The sequence below is a fragment of the Calypte anna genome, chromosome 4B (genome assembly GCF_003957555.1).
Source record: "Calypte anna isolate BGI_N300 chromosome 4B, bCalAnn1_v1.p, whole genome shotgun sequence".
Lineage (NCBI taxonomy): Eukaryota > Metazoa > Chordata > Aves > Apodiformes > Trochilidae > Calypte > Calypte anna.
Window position 1 is genome coordinate 139,691 of NC_044249.1, and position 16,498 is coordinate 156,188.

At 35.4% G+C, this 16,498-nt stretch overlaps 1 protein-coding gene across 2 annotated transcripts in view; it reads right to left on the reverse strand.

Moving 5' to 3' along the window:
* Nucleotides 1–16,498, reverse strand: part of PRDM5 (PR/SET domain 5) — a 61,289-nt gene that overhangs the window by 13,501 nt on the left and 31,290 nt on the right. For both annotated transcript variants that reach the window (XM_008503258.2, XM_030450600.1), the window contains exons 11-13: nt 13,542–13,635; nt 11,694–11,854; nt 10,721–10,814 (exon numbers count right to left, since the gene is read on the reverse strand). In XM_008503258.2, coding sequence (XP_008501480.1) covers nt 10,721–10,814; nt 11,694–11,854; nt 13,542–13,635 — 349 coding nt within the window. The remainder of the gene's footprint in view (nt 1–10,720; nt 10,815–11,693; nt 11,855–13,541; nt 13,636–16,498) is intronic.

Here is a 16,498-nt window from a genome sequence, read left to right on the forward strand (position 1 = left end):
TTACTAGAGCCCTCTGGATGTCAGAATACCAATGAAATACAAAATCTACTCTTTCAATGCTGTATCTGAACTGTGTTACAAGCTAGTTAATCAAAAGCTTGTGAAATTTTTGTGCTGCAATTTATGACTGAAGTGGATCTAAGCATCCCCTTTGCAACATCCCGTATCTTAAAGGTATTTATTTTAATGCTCCGTTAAACCGGTGTAATATAGCATTAATTTTCCCAAACTCACATTAGTGTAACGGGGATACTGAACTATTCAAAGAGTGAAGGGTTTCTAAGGTACCTCCATAATTTGAAAGAAGTGATAAAGCTTTATAATTCCCTAAGGGCATTTCAATATTTAACTCTTTGGGCAATGCACAGGAGTCTGGGTCTCTTGCCTCCTCCTTCTGCATACAACACTTTAGAAACAAATACACATTTTTTTTCTAGTGTAGAAACAACAGTTTGAAAAATTCAGACCCTACTTCCCTATTAACAAAATGGAATTTTTTCAACACAATCATAATGCTGAAGGTGCAACAACCCTTTATTTGAAAACAGAAGCAAAGCAAAGCCTATTCTACTAAGTCAATGCATGGGTTCTTGCTCATGAACAACTTTTTTCATACATACAGATTTAACATTGTCCCAACATCAAACATTTATTAACCATCATATTGGAAAATATGTAAGATTAATTACATTTCTCAGTTTTTTTAAAAAAGAGACATATTTTAATGATATGCCAGAGATCAGAGAGACAAGCATATAAAGCTCCAGTGTCCCTAATAACAGGGATATTCATCTTGATTTGGAGGAAGCAAGCCTCATCTCTCTTCTCAGCTTTTCTCCAGATGAAGTGTTTACCCATGATTGCTCAGAGGGAAGATAATGGATGCTTGCTTTCTTGGAACTAGATGTCAAAGGATGACAAAAAGTATGTAATGGAAACAGCTTCAGAAGGACAGACTGTTAATATAGCACAGCTGACAGCCACTGTTGTACATAAAATCTCCACATAGTCACAGGTTGTGCAGAGGTTTGAGGGCAACTGAGATTATACGATTTCAGGGGATAAAAAAATCCGCTATTTAGGAGATAGACTATTCTGTCACTTTCTGTCTTTAATTACTGTTTAGGTAATTGTGTGACTGACAGCAGCAAAACAGTGTGTTCCAAAGTATTTCTAAAATAAAAATATTTTCCTCTCATGTTTTGCTATTTCTCAGAAAGCACAACTGTGTGATTTTGCTTTTTTTATTTTTTTTTTTTACGATGATGACAGCCATCACTGTGCTGTATCTGTGTTTTCATTGAGCAGTCTGAAATATACTTTCTCTCATGACCCTCAGTGTCTTTATAATCCATGCCTCTAAAATTCAAACACTTCAACAGCTGTCACTACTCAAATATATAATTAATTCAGCTGACATTTTAAAATGTTATTGCTTTTGAATGTAGGAGTTAAAGCTTTCAGCAGTTTGTAAGCAGACGAGCATTGACATGAAGGAATTGCACACCTCCTCCCTGTCTCCCCCATTCCTGAGTCTTTTATGAGAAAGGCTTTTGTTTTTAAAGGATGGTTTTGAGTTTGCCTGAAATAGGTCAAGTATTCTTCAGAAATTGACTACGGAGACCATGGTACATGGGGAAGACCTAAAGAGCCTTCAGCAGATGCCAGTAGAGGGCAACAGTATGACTTTGTAACAACACGAGGCACGTGAAAAAAAAGACCAGCTTCAAGCAGCTGTTACCTACTTTAAATTTTCAAAAATCTTCATTGTTCCAAAAATCGAGTTCATTATATAACACAGATTGCGAGCTCTGCCTTAACATTAGTGCTTGGTGACACCCTATTTTTCTAAATTATATAAATGACTTCTCATGCACTTATGTTATTAATAATGCTCAGCAAAACAACTTTAAAGATGACCTCAAGTAATTTTACTGTCGCTCTTATTTTTTGTTATTTTCTTTTGCCTAATCTTTGTAATCCGTATGCCCAAAATATATAAATGCCCTAACACTTACATAAGCAACTTTTTCTCCTGTGCACATACGTCTTTTAAATGTGTAACTTCTACCTCAAAGAGTTTTAGGATTTTACAAAATTAAATGTGGGCCACTTAAAACAAATCTGTACTTGCAACAGCCAAGTTCCTCACAATAAATTTCCCAGTCTCTGTGTAACCAGTCCAAGGATTAGTATGTGCCACTGTGCAGGAAATAGATGTGTATTTACAACTGGTTTAAATAAAAAATAACTTGTATTTTTAAATTATTTCATTTATGAACAGGAGTAAGATTCCCCTCATTTGACATCAGCCATGGGAAAATATAATGTCTATTTTTAACCAAATGTTCTGAATCCCAGTGATATAGATAAAAGAAAGTTAGCATGAACCACCCTCTGGAAAGGGCCTAACTTAAGAACGGCATAAACTTCCTGCCATCAGTGAATCTGTTCTGTATCAGGAATTTAGGAAACTAATTCAGAATAGGTGTCTGAATTTATGGAGAACAGATTTTGGCAAAATTATTACAATCCTACTTATTCTGCTCAAAATTAACTTCCCTCCTTGCTTCAGAACGGGATTCAAACATGATTCATGCTACCAGTCAGTTGCTCACAAGAAAGATACCAATAAGATATTCATTAATGAGACTACTGGGGAAGCACGAGTTCTCCAAGAGAAGTTTTACACAGCCTCTCCCACTTTAAATCCTTTAAGACAAACAGGAGCAGTGGATCCTTTCTCTAATACTGTGAAACACAAACAGCATAAAATGACAACAAAGAAGAAATAAAATGAAATCATGAATGCCAAGTATATTCCTCCCACACATGAGGGTTTGCTGAAGTGCAATGTTTGATACAGAAGTATTGTTAGTGTACACAAATGAGTGGGTTTTGTGATTCAACAAAATTTAGAATTGTTACCAAGAAAAACTGGAGAGCTAGTTCAATCTGTTAAAAGCTCCTGGGAAGGTGACATTGTTTATTAGAGCTTTCACAGTCATTTGCAATCAAGCAAAGAATATGGATCTGTTACAGATTAAAATGACTAAGAGAAGCGAAAGAAACAGTGTTGCAAGTCTAGTATTGCTATTTCTCTCGCCCTCAAAAAAAGGAGTTAGCAAGCATCAAAATGAAAGAAAGCTATTTCCTCTATGACAAACTACAGATTCTTGGTTTAACTGCTAGCAGCATGCCAGTGAGATATGGTGTTAAGAGAAGGTGCACCTTATGCAAGGCTGTTGATGGAGATTATTACATAATTTACAAGTTGAGTTTTTATAGAAATATATTTTTATTTACAAATATATAAAATCTAGAAATACCTTTCTATTTGGAGGCAATGATAAAGCCATACTAGAAGTATCATACTGAAGTAAATCAGTGCACTGTTTTATTACTGTAATAATTACTTTTCATCTCTGTCAACAGTAAATTTCCAAAGGTATTCTTCCACAAATTGAGGTTGGATGATTAATGAGTTTGTTGGTTATTTTAAAAATTTTATTTATAAGAAAAATCTTGGATGGGAAAAATATTTTAATTTCTAAGCATACTTCTAAGCCTTAATCCTAACACTTCATATTTGGAAAATATCTGAAAAAAGTCTCGACCTTCTATGTTATTGTTCATAACTCTGCCACTAAGCCACAAATGACACAATGATCCCCACTTTCAATGAAGACACCAGGCTTTCTTTTTAAATACTGTATCAAAATCCAGTAGGTGTTATTAAACATATCTTAATTTGACAGCCTGTTCAGCCAACATGCCCAGAAGTAATGCTGTGAATGCAACAGTGACTAAGAACAATTGCTACCATTAAAACAGCAAAACAATCAAGTAAGAGGGACATAATAAAGGCGATGTTTACATTTAAGTTACAGCTGACTGTCATGTCCCTGCTGTCAAAGAACAAACTGCTCAAAACATTATTGGCATTTCTGTACAAATAACCTCAAATAAATAATCCTTGGATAAAGTGCAGTGGATTTACTATAATTCATAGTCTAGACATTCTACTTCCAGATTTTCTATGAACAAAACCAAAGCTTTTAACATAATAAAAATAAATTTAACCCTAATACAAGGATTACAAAAACCAATTCCATGATTGAAAACCATATGGGATTTTGATCCAAAACCATGTCAGGATAGAACTGATATCTTCTTTTCCTAAAGTGTGGACATCTCTAGCTCTAAATTACATCTACTGGACCTTTGTGTAGCATAAAAAGTTAAACATCAGGTTCTTCTATTCCCATTCAACTCGGGATGGGCAGTTCCCTGTGAGACAGTAAAACGCAGTATTTACTGTGAGCTTTTCGCACCCAGATTTCAAAAACTCAGACACCCTTGGGAACAAGCCAATTAAGAAACAAAACCAATACACATTAGTTCTTGAAGTGGCTAAAGCTACGCATTTAATACAGACTTCGAGACACAATCATTAAAATTAATAATGTGTTGCTCTTTTCAAATGGTATTTTGCATTCCCTGATGTAAGTTGAGCCACAAAAAAAAAAAAGTTATTCACAAAATCAGGAAGCAACCAGATATAAACACCAGCATTAGTCATTACTTTGAAGCAATGACCTCAAGTAAGATCAACTAAATATGTACTTTATCAGTGACAAACACATTCCCATCAAATGACACAAATGAAACATGCAATGCAGAAACAGTCCTAATCTAAAGAGACTGTAAAAGAGACCAGAAAACCAAAAAAAGAAACAGGAGTACAGAGAAAACAGCCAAACACATTCTAGAAGTATGCATTGATATGACAAATTACTACATTCAGTTTTTGAAGCAGCCTCACAGAGCTCTTTCAGACCATATTCAGGCATTACTTCTATTTCATACTGTAAATTTAGAGCCATATTTACTGTCCCATGCAGCTTGCTTAGTCGGTTGCATACAGTTCTCGGGTATGTATGTCAGCCTCCATATACAAATGGAGTATATTTGTATATGCTCTTTATGGAGCTAAATTGCTGTACTAAAAAAAAAGAATTTGAATTATGCAGCTAAATTAGCAAGAGCAAGATGGGGTTTCTATACTTTTTAGTATGTCTTTGCTTGATCAGTTGGGAGTACTCAGCACGACTGGTCTAGGTCAACACAGCCACTAGAAAAAGACTGAAGACAGACTGCACTGAACATCAGATCACGTACAGTGTATGTGTATGTAAATGAAAAGGAATTGTTTTCTTCTATTTTCTTTAAAAAAAATAACTAATAAATATGACAATGTTGACCTTTGGAATCTTCTACAGAACATTTACCATCTTCTAAATATAGCTCCTTCTCAGATGGTGAACTACTTATTATAAGGATTAGAAAATTATTTCTTCAAAAAAAAAAGAGTGTATTATTTTGAAGTGTCAAAGAGTGTATTATTTTAAAGTGTCAATTTTTAGAAGCGTTATGGTGAAGTATCCTTTTTAAAGGCCAAACTTAAGGCTGGAGTAGAGAAGAGGGGAAGAAGTGAGACTCCACCATTACCCAACTGCGGTGGAAAGAAGGCAGTCCACCTGGGAAGGAATTTCAAGTCCAAGGGCCATCTGGATCACACATGCAACACTCCACACCAGGTGATAAACAGGGCAGCCCAGGATGGGAATTGCAAAGTGGCTTTTTCGGTCAGAGATAATCTGAAGTGATGACAGAGTTCAGCAGCAAGTAATGATGAGCAAAAGGTTAAAATTCTAATTTGTGACATATGCTTCAGAATATTATCTGTTCATATATAGTACCTGACAACTTTACACATTTATCCTCAGCTGCTGTTGCTCTCTATGAAATGGTGCTCCCATGAAATAAAAGTTTGTGTAAAATGTAGAACTCAGCTATTCCATTACACAAATATGCACACACTGGCAAAGAAACCCAAGATTAAAAAAACTACATTTCTTCCACATGAAAGGAATTTCATTAGGAATTAAAAATTAAGGTAAATAGGAACTCAGGAAAATTCCAGAAAACCAATTACTGATTGAAGATAAATATTCACACTTTAAGAAAATATTAAGTTAATGTCACCCCCTTGCTGTTTTACTGAATGTCAAATGGCTCTTTAGAAGAGAAACATTTCTTCAAAATAATAAACCTCTTCTCAGGTAGCAGTTTTCTAGATACCAAGTAGCTTTTTCAAAAGCATTTAATATCCTAGGTCTCTTAAGCATTATTATAATTTTAATCCAGGATTCTATGAAGGGAAAATAACAGGAGAGTAATCACGAAGCCTGGCCAACTGCAATAGCTAGCTGCTCTCTTTAAAACACCTGGCCTAGCTTTAATGCAGACTAGACAATAAAAAACAGTGATCTGATCTGGCCTACCCAATTTTCAACCCTTAAACACCCAACATTTTATACTTTAGAAAGTTCAGAAGTACTCACGCAGGGGTACCTTTCTCATGCTTCATTCAAAGGGTACAGCTTCTTTGAAAGATAAAATATTCATGGCTCAGAAAGACCAAATGTACATGTAATTCCATGCTCATAGCCTGCCAGATAAAGGGCGGGATAGCTCTACTTAGGTATGGGCCACCAAGAGACATTTCTTATGTATTCTTTATTTAAACCAACATTCAAACTTGGCAAACTCTGAAGACAAGAGATTTAACATTTCCGCTGGTTTCTTTTCTTTGACCAATGATTAACAACACTAAGACTGTATTTGTGAATGCTTCCTAACCAAGCTCCAATACTTGTATATTTTCCAGACAGAGGGAGAATTGGAAATGGTTTTATATACATCAACCAGATCTATTTCCCATCCACTGAAAATGGTCACATATTTAATAAGAAACTCGAATACTATTCTTTTCAAAATAGGCAAGTAAAGGATTTCTTAAACGATGTTTTTTGTATTAATACTCTTTCTTATAAGCACTTAGCCAAGTCTTATTTTTTGAGTCATGGAAGCGGTATTTTCACAGCTGGTAAGATTTGTTTTCTACAAAGTTTTGTGTTAATTCAGAGAATTCAGATTTCCTATCATAAAAACGTTTGTCCTGTCTAGTCCATAAAAATTATCACAAAACAATTGAAGTTTTAGATGTAACTAAACTCATTATAAAGACTAGTAACTGGACCCTAGATAATAAGGAAGCTATCTGAATCTGTATAGCAAAGCATGAAATAACTACCATTATTACTTAAAGACTCTCATCAGTTTTACAGCACTATGAAGATTTTAGTCACAAAAACCCTCTGATGCACTTACTTTAAAGAATGAAACAGTTTCATTCTTTGTATCTATCAGCGGAATTAAGCAATAAGGCTTCTCTATGAATGGAACATTAACATCTATGACTTCAGCGAGCCCAGTGGTCAATCAGTATGTTAAAGTATATGTATTAATCAATCAGTAGTTCACTTGATCTAAAGATGTCACTAGCATTCAAATAATCTATCCCTTATGAAAACACATTTTCATTCATGGAAGCAGACAAGACTGCAGCATGAAACTTTACAGGTACTTCTAAAGATTTAACAGTTGTCTGGAGATAAACAGGACAATGATGTATAAACTGAAAGGTTTAGAAATGCAGAATCCTTACCTCAGGCCTTCTGCAAGCTCCTTTTTAGGTTTGGTAGATAAAAGAAAGATCATTTGTAAGTTATTTAATAGAAGCAAACTATCTGGATACATTTGCAAGATGTTCATTGGCTAGATAAAGATACATTTTTTCACTTACTTCATTGTGATGTGACAAGTTGTTTTTCAAGCTTCCCCCCCCCCTTTTTTTTTTTTATGTAACAAAATACAAATGTCTTATAAAGTAATTTACCAGAACATATGATAGAATAAGAATCCTGCCTGTATGTTCTTTCTTAAGTTCCTGAATAAATATCTGCCTGTCAAGGTATTAAAATGTTGGAGACACACTTTACACGGTAATACACAAAAGTTATACTGTACTTCAACTACTTTACGGCTTCAAATACTTAAAACTTAGGTTTCAAGTCTTATGTTCATAGATGATTGAATTTGGTTAATAACCAAAGATTTTTTTTGTAACTCTAAATCTTGAGTTTTGTTTGTTTACTCAGGAATTCTTATACAAAAGCACAAAACTTGGATGTAGATTTTTATACAGTTGACCCTTAATTATGATTTTAAATACACTCAAATGCCTAGTTAATCAAATTGTAGAAATGTGACTACAACGGCCAAGTTAGGACTGTAACATCAGGTGCTCAATGCAGAGGATGAAAGACATCTCAGGAAGCCAATCAGTACCTGGAGGTACAGGGGTTAACTATGATGAAATGTATTCATGATCTTAAAAAAACAGTCTTTAATTATGGAAATGGGAATTTAAATGGTAAGCTTACCTGTGTTGACACAAAGTATATAGAAATCCACAGTTTGAATGAGTTTTGGTGTTTTAAAGTAGTCTCTAGATAACACCTTTCATTCATTTATATGGAAGTAAATTTACAAAGAGCTTTCTCAACTCACACTTATGAAACAAAGCCATGTTTTCCACATACCAGACAACATAACATGAAAATTCCTCATTAAGTCACAGCTTCTAAGAAGTGTAGAATAGAAAGTTCTGTGAGGGGAGGTTTAGGTTAGATATTAGGAAGAAATCCTTTACAGAGAGGGCAATCAAACATTGGAATGGGCTGCCCAGGGAGGTGGTGGATTCTCCATCCCTGGAGGTTTTTAAGAAGAGACTGAATGTGGCACTCAGTGCCATTGGCTGGGAACCACAGTGGTAGTGGATGAAGGGCTGGACTTGAGGATCTCAGAGATCCTTTCTAACCTGGCTGATTTTATGATTCTATGATTCAATAATCTTTTCGGGAAACATTTAGGACAGATGTAAACTCATAGATATCACACTTGGCTTTTTATCAGGACTTTGACTAAATGTGATGTAAAAAGCAAAACAATGCTATGCTTTAACATACATTTGCATGTGTAAGCATTTTCTGGAAGACTTGTAGGGTCACAAGCAGACCTTCACCAGTCCCTATATAACAAAGTGCACAGAGGCCAGAAGTACATTTAAGACACTCAATTCACTTAACTAAAAAAAAAAAAATTTATCAGCAAATATAAACAACCAGAACAACAACTTTCATTGTTTCACAACTTGATGTTCTACATCTCAAGTGTGGAGGGCATTAGGGTACAAGTAATTAGGAAAGCAACAGTAAAAATATCACCGATAAAATGTATTTGTGTATATATTTATATATAATACATAGGCTCATACAAATACAGACACACACATTCAGCAATTAGAACATTTAAATATCTGTAAGACAACTGCAAACCTGCACAAACCACAGCCAGTCACTGTTAATGCAAAGTTTCTTGAAACTTTTGGGATGTAATTAACCTCCTGTCCTCCAGTTTTCAAGCCCAGAAGCAAACCATAGAATTTCTTCTGCAATTTATGAACAAGCCAAGGAATTTATATCACAGTCAGAGGATTCTTTTGCTGAATTCCTAGCTCCCTCTGACCCTAAGAAGTCATAAACCAAGCAGAGGGAGAATGTGCTATAGTGTTTCAGCTGACCCACAGAGTGCTATCTCTGTCATACCAAGGCTGGAAATCCAGATGATGAATTACAGAGCAATATGCTGGGTTCAGATGCAAATATCAACTCCTTCCCTCTATACATGCACATACAGACATCTTCACTCACCCAAAACCTTCTGCAAAAGGCCAAGTACTGTTAGGGTTCATTTACAAAGTTTTACTCTAAGATAAAAGAGGGGAGAAATTCTCTTCAAAAGAACTCTGCCTGGCTTTATTTTGTAAACACCAAGCAAAACTTCTTAATACAAAGTAACTAATAAAACTAAACCTAGCTGAACATGTGCATAGAAAATGTGATAAGGCAAGCATCTGCACAAAGACCTCAAACCTAGTCAGCTGTAATCACTACGACACAAAGGTCTTAGCAATATTTACACTTAGGGTATACCGCTTACTTGCACCAAAAGCTTCACCGCAGCCGAAGGCTTATTCAAAAAGATGAATCAACTCTTAAAGATGGACAGCGTCCGATTGTTTCACTTCTAACTCAGAATGAAGTGATTCTCTGAGGGCTTTGAAGGGCACAGTTCTGAATTAATTTGAAATTACAGAATTTAAGAGATACTAAAAGCACGAAGTATTCAACACTGCAATGTTCAGAAAAAAAACATTCATCCCTAAATAAGATACACTTATGTCTCCTTTGTCTAACAAACTGAAAATTTCGTAGTACTCAAAAAAATCCCTGAAAAGTTGTCAAGGATTTTCACAACGCGGTGAACTTTATTGCCAAAACCACCTCTCCAGAACCTAACTATGGCACTTCCTCACTAAATCTCACAAAAGGCATTTTGACATAGATATTTTTTTAAAACCACAAGTCAAACTTAGTCGCAACTCCCCTCTCTCCTTTTATTTTTCTTCTTTCACGTTTCACTTCACAAAGAAATGGTCAGGAATCATAATGGGATGACATAAAGAAACCAACCTTGATAGTCTTACTAAATATATAAGTAACTATAAATAGGTCCACAAGTAGTTTATCTACAAATAGAAATACATTTTACAGGTAGGCCCAACACAGCATCTTTTTCAGATATTTTATCTTCTTCTTAATCCGTAATACCAGAATCTTTTCTGTAATTATGTATAAAGTGAAATGTGAAAGTAAGACTTCTTTGTTCATCACAATAAACAACAATGTACCTGTATGGCTTCGAATATGAACTCTCAGTGTTCCATTGCTTGCAAACTTCTGTCCGCAATATGGGCAAATTTTCTCTTTTTCTCCTGTGTGAGTCTCCATGGGTTACAGAGAAAGACAAGAATGAGAGCTTCAGCATAGCTTTTTAACTTTATTGACACTGACCATTATTGTCTCAATTATAGTTTATTCAATATCAGGAAGTTATTCCAAGGACTTAGATATAGATGTTCTTTCGATTTTCCTCTAGAATTTCTAAACAAATCCCATTATTAATAGCAAAATAAACTGGCTTTTTAATTCTTAAGCTTACTATTTCCTAAATATTTACTATTAAAAATGCCCAATTGACCTTTGTCCTTGCAACACAGTAGGGTTGGCAAGACCTTTACATATTTTTCCTCAGTTTTAAACATAATTTTGGGTTGTAATGCACAGTACTCACCATAGTAGTGTGCTTAAAATATTGTACCAGGTTACTCAGTTACAGTCATTTTTATTATTGAAACTTTACACTCATACTATATGATAAAATAATATATGATGTTTTTGAACAAACTCTCCTAATGGGCATTTGCTGGCAACACCTGAGTGTATTTTCCTCAGGTGACTTGTTTTTGAGTCAATTATTTTCCTCACATTTCTTTCCTTAATATAAACCTTATCTCAGGCCAAACTAGTGCTAATTCCATAGCAGAGATCAGTGGAAAGGAGCATCGTTAGAGCAATGCAAACAGTCCCATGCTGCCACATGCCTGATGTGTGGGGTACTTATACTGGATTTATTCATAAACACCCTCTGCAAAATCTGCATGCCTCTAACAGCCTCACTATTGCAATAAGCATTTTAGTATGTTAAGCACCATGACAGCTTTCTACTGAAAAACCAGAAATGCAGAAGCATCTGCGGACTTTGTTTAGTCACAAACCTAAGGACACAGAAGGAATAATAAGGATAGAACAGATTCTACTCACTTTTTTATGACTCTTCAGGACTGAAGGTGTCACAAAAGCTTTATCACAGAGATCACACTTGTATTTCTTATGTCCATCATGTACAACTTGAATATGGACATTTAATGTGTCCTTTCTTTTGAAAGTAGCATCACAGTGATCACACTTGAAGGTTCTCTCACCTTATAAAGAGAAAAACACAGTTTAAAGATACCAGATTTATTGTGAAAATACACTAATGCTTATTGTTTCAGAAAGATGAAAGCCACAATGACAAATGCTAAGCTGGGTCCTGATAACAGAAATAAAAGAAATATTACATCAGGTAAAAATGTAATTGGAAAACTAAGAAAGTAGAAAGTAATCATCACAACAATGTAGTGAGAAATATGTGATGAAACTCTCTAGCCAAAGGGGAAATGGTAACGAGTGAAAATGGCTTCCAGTGAAACAAAGCACAGATATTATCAGCATCTCCAGTAACAGACTCTCTTTATAGTAACAAACAAAAGATGAAATAGGCTTCATCTTTTAAAACTTAAATGGTAAGAGACAGCTTCCTGAATTTAACACAATGTCAAAATAAGAAATACTTGCTTTGAGTAACCTATCTCATTTGCATCAATAGAGGCAAACTCGTGATAAAGATGAACTGTTACAACAATATTACTACTCGAACTCTGGTAATGGTGGCTGAAAGTTATGGTAGAGTCCAGAGTAATGTTGCTAATGGTTTTACAATTCAATAATTTAGCTGGGAGAGGGAAGGAGACATTGTATTCTGAAAATCTGCATACATCTTCCAAGAGAAAAACAAAAAAACCCACATGATTCTTCAGAGAAATCACTGTAATCAACCTTCATTTTATCTCTACTGTGAATGCAGAAGAGACTACCCTCTTCTATTTGTTAACATCTCAATTAAAATTACAAGTTAAACCTCTGCAACATGGCGTTCATTCAGAAATCCACAGTCTGAAGTGGAGAGAAGGTGCCCATTTGTCAAAAAACTTCCCTGTTACATCACAAGAAATATCACCATAATCTAAGGACCATTCTCCACTTCTTATTCTTCAGAACAGGTCTGATCCACTGCCTTCTCATCCATATGGATATGATAGATTCATATAAACACAAACTACTTTTGCTAATGTAGCAATGATTAATGTGTAGAGGTGCACTTACTTTGCTATGGCTCATTAAAGAATAAAATCATCCCAGCCTTTAATATGCTGTTACATGGTTGTTTAACACTGATACTGCTTCTAACTGTTAAATCACTTTAGTCTTCATGCTGGGAACATGAGACTAAACTACTGAAAAAGTGAAGTCATTACTATTTTTACTAAAGTAACATGCAATGTTCTACTGGTTCAAACAAAAAATATTCTATTTCTTTTAAAAGTTTCTTCTTCTAGGAACTTATAGGCTTCATGGATTTATTTTTAGGTAGTCATTTGCTTCTTTCTGTGTCTTTTAATAACTCCATGTCTGAAAAAAAACTGAGGGAAAAATGCAAGAACAGAGAAAATTTTAACATATTGCCATGTCTTTTGAAGCAAGAAATATTTGTATCATTTCCATAAATTTACATTATCTCATCGTGGTAAAAGACAAGACTCAACATCTATTGACTTTCAGAAGGATTTATCCTTTTTATCTGAAAGTTTTGTTCGCAATAACTCCTAAAATTTCCAGTGCTGCACTTCTACTGTGATTTGAAAAGATAAACTAACTCTCTGGGCTTAGAGCGGAATCTTTATATGTATTTAATGTAGCAAGCTGCATACTGGAGCAAGGTGCCAGTGGTTTTCTCAGTCAAATGCAGGAACCGAGGATGTTAATTTTCCTCTCTGACTTAGCACTTACTGTTATGGATTAACAGATGTCTTTGTAGAGAGAACGGGGTTCGGAACAACGCTTTGCATTCCTCACACTGGAACGGTCTCTCTTCAGAATGGGTCTGGAGATGAAAGAACATGTCAGAAGAAAGGTTCAGGGAAATCAATTAGCTGTCATTACAGTAATTATAGCTAATTTTCTAGACTGGATTCAGGAGGGAATACCATAGCAATTTGAATCATCAGGGGTTGGAGACTTAAAACAATCATTCAGTCATTATCCAGAATCCTGAAAGTCAGCATAGCAGGTACTGAAAAAATGTACCTTGCCCATCCTCAGAAGCATTACACAAGGTGTGCATGTAAAGAGAAACAAAAATATAGAAAAACCAGGAAAAATCGATAAGCTCAGTTGCATTATTTCATTAGTAGTAACACTGGCCTTAAATACTTATTAATACAAATAAATGCTTTAAAAATAAAAACATGTACACAAATCCATTTATCTCAGTTACATCTGAATATAAAACTGCTCTGATTATCTTAAGATAGTATCTAAAATTTGACAAATAATATTTCTCAAATCATGAGACTAGCCTTACATATAATTGTTTCAACTTGTTGTATTAAAAATAAACTAAATTTAAAAATAAACAAAACTACCATTTTTATTCACTGTTGAAAAATTTGTCATGGCAGAGAAACAGCCTTCAAGTCATAAACAAAACAAAAGACTAAGCTTGGATAAAACTCTCAAACTGCCAGTTGCTGAAGCAGATTTCTGAAGCTTGGGAAACATCCAGCTTCATTCTTCTTTTATCTATTTCAAAGCACTTTCCCTATTTCCTAATGTTATTAAGTACTGTCCCACTGTAGACAGTTTATGATCTAATACCATTTATTATCTTCCAAATTTCCTAGTATTTTTGCAAAGGCAAAGCAAGTTTTTAAAGCATCAGTGTCTAAACATTCCATTAGCTCAAAGGACCTTAAGTAGAAGCTGCAGTGCCAAAAGGAAAAGGGGATGGACAGCGTTTTAGAATATCCACAGAATTGCGTAAATGAGCATATTTTGTAGACTAAGGGTAAATACTAGAATAGCACATATTTATAGTATCTCTCCCTGCTCCTCCTAATACCACACAATATTTATAGCTATCCCTTAAACTATAGAGAAAAAAAAAGTGACTGTGGGGAGCAAACCAGCATAACAATTTAGATGTAGACTGAGGGTTGATTTTAACATAAGTGTCCTCTTACATACCTATACCTACACAAGAGTACCAAAACATTAGAGTATGTGCAACAGTGTACAGAGGCTTTGGATTCAGAGTCAATTCCTTGACCTCAGCCTTTGTCATTTAAGGTAAAAAGGCAATTGGAACACGATCAGATGTGTGGAATATATCACACAGATTACATAAAACAGGCTGAATGTTTCAGTCCAGCTTCTACAGTTTTACATCACAGTCTGCATTAGCTGAAACCCCGCTTGGCAGGCTCAGCCATCAGGCCAAGGATTGACAGGACATGAAGAGACTGAACTACCTTCTCACCTCAATAGGTGGTTCCTCCAGAACAGGGTTGAGACATATTGATGAGACACTGTGGGGAAGCTCGCAGTGCTGCTGTCTGTGCTGTACCTGTTCTGTGGATAAATAGAAGGGTTCAGTCTCTAGGGCTGTCAATCTGGCACCTTTCACGAGCGCAAAATTCATGTTGTTTATACAAAAAATGCCATTTTAGAACACTCACCATTTGAGTGATAGCTCTGAAAAGCACAGTGATTTGTATAGAATTACTTCTTAGTATCTCCTTGACAGTTCTCATTTTTTTATCAAGATACAACTATTCATCTGCACATCTTAACTTCACTACAAAGAAAAACACCTAACTAGGCATACCCACATGTGAGGGTACACAGATCATGTGCCTCTTTTGTGAATGGTCCAGAAACAAGCCAGATCTATTATAAAAAGCCATGCAAATCTTAAAGAGGAGAGGTATCCCCTAAACAGGCACATAATACTGTCCTTTTTTCTCCTACTAATAGGTTCCAGATCAGAGATGGCTTTCATTCAGTCAGAGCAGGGGACAGTGATACAATCAAAGCAACTGAGAATGGGCTCTCACAGAACATTTCATGGCACGTTTTCCATTTGTGGAGGCTTAAACCCAGCCAACTACTTATTTCCAACAGAGAAACTGGGGAAATACAGTTGTTTCAATTTATTATGCTTCACAGAACCAAATAACCCTGGATTAATCATAAACCCTCTAAAATCCTACGTCTGTTGACCTATTTCTGCTCACTGTCATATCTTCATATTTTATTCTCTGAACTCATCCTCTTGTACATAGCAACAGAGAAGAACAAACAAAAACTTCACTTTCTCCTGTATGGAAAGAATCTGCATTATACGGCACAGAAGATGCATCTTCATCCAATCTAACCTGGATTAAAGGTGACTACATTTATCTGTAGTATAGGCCAATACTACCTTTGCCTCTTACCTTCAGACACCATTCCCTTCCCTCCCCAAAAAATGAACCATATTCATCAGATGATCTTAAGCTCAGACTTAGTCGAAAAGTGTGAGCTTTTTCAAAATAACATGAGCCAGTTCCATGTTGCATAACAGTTCCCAGTACTGACATTTCCAAGAAAGTGACAAAGCAAGCTTGCACATGTACCCACACAGACCACTGTAGTACTTGTACACGTAAGTAGCCTATCAGAAAGGTAGCAGAAGAAGATCAAGAGTTCCTCCCTCTCAAATCTGTAGATAAGGGTGTAACAAGTGCTAAATAAATGTTCACATCACAGTGCACCACTGAACAGAGCAAATTAGCAGCTCCGCTGTCTCTCCCAGAGAAATCCCATGAAATGTGAGGAACTCAATGACCCAACATCCACCCACATCTGAAAGATGTTTAAAAGCATGTGTTGTGGGAGCCATTTTTATTCTAATACTTCCAACACAA